General features: G+C 65.5%; 1 protein-coding gene across 1 annotated transcript in view; it reads left to right on the top strand.

The window, feature by feature from the left end:
• The window catches only part of KCNQ2 (potassium voltage-gated channel subfamily Q member 2), a 63495-nt gene that overhangs the window by 24241 nt on the left and 32516 nt on the right, over positions 1–6738 (top strand). Inside the window, exons 7-9 of the mRNA XM_023519902.1 lie at positions 1929–2023; positions 2994–3023; positions 6053–6121. Coding sequence (XP_023375670.1) covers positions 1929–2023; positions 2994–3023; positions 6053–6121 — 194 coding nt within the window. The remainder of the gene's footprint in view (positions 1–1928; positions 2024–2993; positions 3024–6052; positions 6122–6738) is intronic.

Genomic DNA, 6738 nt, shown 5'->3' with positions numbered 1-6738 from the left:
GGCTGTCACATCCTGATGAAAGGGTCCATCCAAAGAGAATGTGTAGGGACTGTAAACACGTGCACACCAACGCAGAGCCCCAAAATACACGCAATGAAAATGGACAGAATGGGAGGGTGAAATAGGCATTTTCACAGTAAGAGGAGATATCAGTACCCCACTTTCCACGGCAGACGGAGAAAGCAGCAAAGATCCTGAGGGACAAGGACCCGAACACCACAGACCCGCTGGCCCTGCAGGCGTCTGCGGAGCAGCTCTCCGATGACAGCGGGCGCCACGTCCTCCCCGAGCTCACGTGGGGTGCTCTGCAGGGCGCGGCCCGTGTCGGGCCTGGAAATGCGTCTCCTGACCAGGGTGCCACGTTCCTCCAGTGGGGGGAGAGTTGTCCCTGCCACTACTGGTGCTGTGACCACTGGAAATCTGTTTTGAAGAGAATGAAATCTGGCCCTCGCTTCACACCATACGCAAAGTGCACTCGAAATGGACGCAGTGCCTGAATAGAAGAGCTAAAATTATAGAACTTAGAAGAGCCATAAACGGAAATCTCCGTGACCATGCTTTCTTAGAAATGACACCGAAATCGCAAGCCTCGAGAGGGAAACGTAGACACAGAAGACTCTGTCAGAGTGAAAGGCTTTTGTGCGTCCAGGGGCACTGCGGAGCGAGAAGACAGGCCACAGAAGGGCGAGAGCGTTTGCAAGTTATTTATCTGATGAGTGTCCGGCATCCGGAATGTGTGAGAGCTCCTGCAGCCCAGCAGTAAGACAGGCAGCCCCACAGAGAAGCGGGCGCTGGACTTGGATGGACATCTCTCCGAAGAAGACATGCAGAGGGCCAACAAGCGCAGGAAAGGATGCTCGATGCCATCGGGCGTTAGGGGAATGCACGTCAAATCCACAGTGAGGTCGAATCCACCACCTCGCACTCACCCGGGCGGGTAAACAACAGCGAAATAGAAAGCTCAGGGGGACGTGGAGAAGTTGCTGTCACATGTTGCTGGTGGGGATGCGAAGTGGTGCAGACCCTCTAGAAAAGTTTGGGTGTCATCGTGGGACCCAGCGATCCCAGTTTTAGGGACACACCCAAAAGAAGTGCACACGGGCTCAACCCCGGACGTTCACGCTGATGTTCGCAGCTGCGCGAAGGCGGAAGCCAGCTGTGTGACCGTCGTGGGTGCTGGACGCAGGGTGGCACCACCGTCACACGGACCGCTGACGCACACGGCGTGCACGGGCCGGGGAACGCGCCGAGGGGAGGGAGCCTGCGCGGCAGGCCGTGTGCCATGGGGCCCGGCGTTAGGCGCTGTGCACGGTGCGGGGACCCGCAGACAGGCGGTCGCCCGGGCCTGGGGGGCGGGGGAAGGAGTGGGGTGACTGCCCGTGAGCGTGGGGACCCTCTGTTTTGGGGGGATGGACATGTGAGACTAGACGGCAGTGAGGGTTGCACAACTGAGGGGGAGTATCCATGGCGCTGAATCGGACCCCCTAAAATGCTGACTCACGTTAAAGTCATGCTGACTTTCACTGCAAGCAAACGTTGGGAACGGAGGTCAGGCCAGGCGGGGCCCGTGTCAGCGGCAGGCCGGGGCCCTCTCCCCCAGTGGCTGCGGGCCACCACGCCAGGCAGGATGGAGGCCTGTGTCCCCTGCCCCTGCTCCGGGGACCCACGCGGGCCCAGGGTAATGTCCCGTCACGGGAGGGGGAGGCAGAGGTGGCCACGGTGCCCGGTTACAACTGCCCGGTGTCAGGCCAGACCCGGAGGAAAGGAGCAGGCTCGCTGTGTGCCCCGCCGGCCTCGCCCCGCGGGGCCCTCCACAGGGTGGCCTGCGGCCTGTGGGGGCGGGGACAGGTGGGGCTCCGCTGTGGGGCTCCGCGGTCGTGCTCCCGCGGCCCGCCCTGGCGCCTGACCCGCGCCTGGTCCCCCTGCAGTCCGCCTGGAGGTTCTATGCCACCAACCTGTCCCGCACGGACCTGCACTCCACGTGGCAGTACTATGAGCGGACGGTCACCGTGCCCGTGTACAGGTACCGCCCGCCACGTGGCCCTTCACGCCCATCCGTCCCAAACCCCATTTTTCGTTGTTCATTATTTGGATTGAGTTTTGTTTCTTTTTTCTTTAAAGTGTGCGTTCTGTTCAGAAAGCAAGTCCTGTGCGTGGTTCATTTCGGCGTTGATTTTGCTCTTTGTTCCATAGCCCGCGGCTTTTGTTTTCACCCCCATCCCCTCGCTTAGCTTCCTAGCTGGGGTGCCCCGTGCTGTGGGCACTGCGAAGACAGGCCCCCCGAGAGCCGAGGTAAATGGTCCCCTAGCTTTAGAAGTTCAAGGAGCACCCCGGCCCTGCGTCCGCGGGCTAGGGCCGAGTCTTCACGAGAAAAGGGAGACTGCAGACCGCAGCGGGCCGGGGGCCCAGGCGCCCCAGCAGGACGGAGCACACAGACACCCCTAGGCGCCCTCGGCGGGTAGGGAGAAGAGGAGCCCTCTCTGGGGGGAGGCAGGCAGAAGCCACATGGTCTGCAGCAAGGGCAGGGGGCGGCCGGGAGAGAGTGCGGCCACCCCAGGTCTGTCTACGCCCCACTCGCATTTAGAACAAGGTCTGAGCTGAGAGGGGTCGCCCAGCATCTGCCCCGGGCTGACGCCCTCGGAGTGGGGGGCACCATCCCTGGGGGTTTCCGCCCACGGCGCCCTCCCCCCAGGGCGGCTGGGCCGGTTCCTCCTGAGGGCCCTGAAGTCAGCGCTGTCCCCACCCGCCACCTGCCTCCGGTTTGTCACCTGGGGAGGGGCTGCCACTGCCCCCCTCCGGCGCCCACCGGGCACGCGCAGCCTCCCGAGCCCCCGCGCTGCGCCCCCCGCCGTCCTGGCCAAGGCCGGCTGCGCCTCGCGCTAACTCCGGGTTCTGCCCGTCCCCCCAACTATTCTTTCCCTGTTCTCTTTCTCACCCCGTTCTTTTACGGTTTCTGTTCTTCTCCCTTGTGTGTGTGTGAAAACACTTGAAAGCTCGCAAGCTCAAACCTACGGGGCCTCCAGGTAGGAAATGCATGGACGAGGGCGTGTGGTGTGGTTCTGTCCTCTGTGTGGGACTGTCACAGGGCCACCCCGCCAAGCACCCTGCATTCTGCCCCGGCCTGCGGACCCCGGCGGGCGGCAGGGCGCTGTCTCCGTCACCCCCGCGCCCGGCTGGAGTGCACCTTCCTTGCCTCTCCTGGTTTTGTCCCTCCACTGTCCCCTGCCACCCCCTCCGCTGCTTTCTTGTGTGGATCAGTCTGTCCGAGGGGATCTTCTGTTCCTTGTCCTGTCCTGCTTCCTGCCTTGTCTCAGTGGCTGGGGACCCTTCCCTGTGCCTCCATCCCACCCATGGGCCCCACTTACAGTGCAGACCTGGTGGAGATGGGGGCTCCACACCCAGCTCGGGGGACACCCAGCCGTGCCCCTGCTCCTGGCAGGCGGCTCTGCTCTGCACGCGGGTCTCTCCCCGGGCAGCTCCCCCATCTGTGGACCAGAGGCCCCATCTTTCCGTGGCAGCGGGAGGGAGACACAGCCCCTGGGAGAAGGGAGGGCCCGCCGTGCACCCTGCCGTCCCCCATCGCTGCGTCTGGTCTGCGGGGGAGCCTCTCTCCTGCTGTACCTTAACCGCTGCCCAAAGGGAGCAAATGGGGTCGGTGCTCAGGTTGGGGGGCGCTGAGCTGCTGCAGGAAGTCTCGCCCGTGCACAGGCCCCTTCCCTGCGGAGTGGGGGGCCATGCTGGGCGGCTCCGTCGGGCTGTGCACAGCCCTGCAGAGTGGGGGCCGCAAAGCTGGAGGGCCCGGGCAGCATCTCTGCCGGCACCTCCGGGGTCACGCGTCCTCGCCTGGTGCCCTCCCCGGGATCCGTGTCGGGACCTCAGCCCTCCCACTCAGGAGGGAGGGGTGCGCTGTGCCCGTGCTGGGCCGGCCTTCTGGGCGTCTCCATCCCCAGCACGCGCCTGCCTCCCCCAGCGACCCCAGAGGCCTCACTCGGGGGAAGGTGGCGGCGGGAACAGTGTCCTCCGCGACCCGGGACCCTGGGTCCCTGGGGCTCCTGGTGGTCCCGCTTCAGGCTCTGACAGGCTCCTGGCCCTGGGAGGTGTCCGCAGTTCATCTTCCCCTGTGGCCCCGATCCCCCAAGGTCTGCCAGCCACCTGGGTGGCTAGAATTGTCCTCCAGCCAGCTACCCCCCAGGCCAGCTGCCGCTCTCTCCTGGGGGTGCCCCGATGTGTCCCCCACGCTTGTCAGCACAGCGCACCCTCATCCTCCACAATGGACCGCCCTCAGAAGCGACGGGCTGTGCGTGCGCCGCCCGCAGCCCTGTTGCCCGCGTCCTGTCTCCTGCGGCTGTGTGTCCAGGGCACGTCCCATCTGCGTGCCCCCCGCAGGGACACTTGGACCTGAGCGTGTGTGGGCCGAGGAGCGAGGCCTGTCCCAGGGTCTGTTCCAGGCCCAGGGGTGGGTGGTTGAGGGAGAGGCCAGCTCAGTCCTGGGGTCTCTGCTGCCCGTGGCATTACCAACACAACTGCGCAGGCCTCCTGCTTAGTCTTGACCTCCGACCTCCAAGGATAGCGGTCAGCCCTGAGGATGGGGGAGAGGGAGGGAGACACCACTCCCGGTCTGGCTGTGCCAGGTCTGCAGAGGGAGCAGTGACAGGCAGGCTCTGCAGAGGGAGGGGCATCGCCGGACAGCAGAGGCGGGGACCAGAGCGAAGCGGCCGAGACTCAGGGCCGGGGGCCATTGCAGGCTGTGGTCCTAGCATCGTGGAGGCCGTGGGGAGCCACTGCGTGTTTGAGCGTGAGGATCACGGGGGTGGGCTCTGGCCTGGCCTGGAGTGGAGGGAGAGCGGGTACAGGAGGGGGAGCAAACCCAGGAGGAGACGTGGGAGGGGCAGGGCTCGGGTGGCGTGACCGGATGGCGAGGAGAAGCTGGAACACAGCTGCTGGACGAGGGCGCAGTGTCCAGCAGGGCGGAGACTCAGGACGGCTCGGGAGCTGGGGCTGGGGGGGGTCTTGAGCATGGTTTGCAGGGAGCGATTGGGGCCCCAACAGGCTAAGTGGGGGTGTCAGAGTGGGTGGGAGTGTCACGGAGTGGGTTGGGGATGTCAGAGCAGAAATGGGGTGTCCCAGCAGATGGTGTCACATCAGGTGGGGGTGTCACAGTAGGTGGGGTGTCACAACATGGGGGTGTCACAGCAGGTGGGTGTCACGGTGAGTGGGGTGTCACAGCAGGGGGGTGTCATGGCAGGTGCAGGCTGCGTCAGGAGAGGAGACCAGGACCTGGGGTCGTGCAGGGTGAGGGCGTCTCCTCCGTAAGATGAGGTGGGGAACGGGGCAGGTGGTGGCGAGGAGCCTCGGGTGGGGTTGGGGTGGGGTCCTTTGGGAGAGGCGGCAGGTCCCCGATCCACGTCTCAGGGGTGAGAGCCCGGGGCCTCCCCAGGGGGCTCCCCGGGCTGCAGAGCCCACCGTGGCTCCAAGGCAGGGTCTAGATCCCACTCTTGCCTCTGTGGACATTCTGCCTGCAGCTGCCTGGTGGCCGTGGTGGCTGAAGGCCTGGCCGTCAGGCTGTGCTGGGGGCAGGTCAGAGCAGAGCCGGGCAGCCCCCCGACAGCCCAGCACAGCTGCTCCGAGCCTCAGCCCCGCCCGGCTCTGCAGGGAGGGGCCTGGGGGCCTCAACCTATTGGGGTGCTGCCCTCAGATGTGTAGGGATTGGGACGGGAGAGCGGAGGCCTTCTGCCCCCCTGCCTGTCCTCCAGGGCCCTGCTCGACTCGCTCCACGTGGGCGGAAGTGTCCATGAACCGCTCCTGCTCCTAACTTCTGCTGGGTGTGCTGGTCACTGCCTGCTCCCCAGGCCGAGGCCCGGGACAGGTACAGCCCTAGAATGCAGGTGGTGCCCTGGGCCACCTGCCACAGACTCTGCCCTCTGCCTGTGGCAGGCCATGCCGTGTCCCCTGGGCGCTAGCACCAGCTCTGCTGAGAGCCGCAGGCTGGGGAGAGCTGGCGGGGTCCCCCACCTCGGGCAGCGGGGCTCAATGGCCTATCCTCTGCCCGCAGACTCATCCCGCCGCTCAACCAGCTGGAGCTGCTCCGGAACCTGAAGAGCAAGTCCGGCCTCGCCTTCAGGTCAGGTGGACCGCTCGGCCTGGGCCTGCTGCCCGAGGGCCGGCCGGGTGGAGCAGGCCTCCGCAGAGGTCGGGGTGCTGGCGTAGAAGGGCTCGTCCGACAGAGTGGACAGGAGGGTGCCCCAGGGCCCTTGTGCCGGGGACCATCCCCGAGCCCTTGGGATGTGACTAAGTAAAGGGTCTCATGTGACATGGTCGTGGCTGGCATGGCCGGGAGGATGCGGGCACCTGCCCAGCCGTCTGGGGCTGCCGGTGGGACAGGCAGGCAGGACCTCCCCCGGGCCCCTCAGCCCTGCCTTCTGGGCTTGGGCCTCTGGCCGCTGGCCCCCAGACAGGGGCAGGTAGGTGCCTGTTGTCTGAACCCAGAGTGTGGTCCTGAGTTACGGCAGTGACAGGAAACGTGTGTGGGTCCTGGTGGGGGGCGCGGGGCGCTGCTGTGACGAGTGTACGGTCCCCGTGGGGAAGTGGAGGCTGCTGTGATGAGTGTGGAGGAGGCTTTGGGACTGGGAGCGTGAAGGGCATGCGAGAAGAGGCTCAGGTTGTCTGTTTTAAGCCACCAGGTGTGGCACTTTGTTAGGACAGCCACAGGGCATGCACGGACAGAAAGTGTGAGACCTG

Source organism: Pteropus vampyrus, unplaced genomic scaffold (assembly GCF_000151845.1).
Source record: "Pteropus vampyrus isolate Shadow unplaced genomic scaffold, Pvam_2.0 Scaffold239, whole genome shotgun sequence".
NCBI classification, from domain to species: Eukaryota; Metazoa; Chordata; class Mammalia; order Chiroptera; family Pteropodidae; genus Pteropus; species Pteropus vampyrus.
This window is presented reverse-complemented; position numbering and strand designations above follow the sequence as displayed.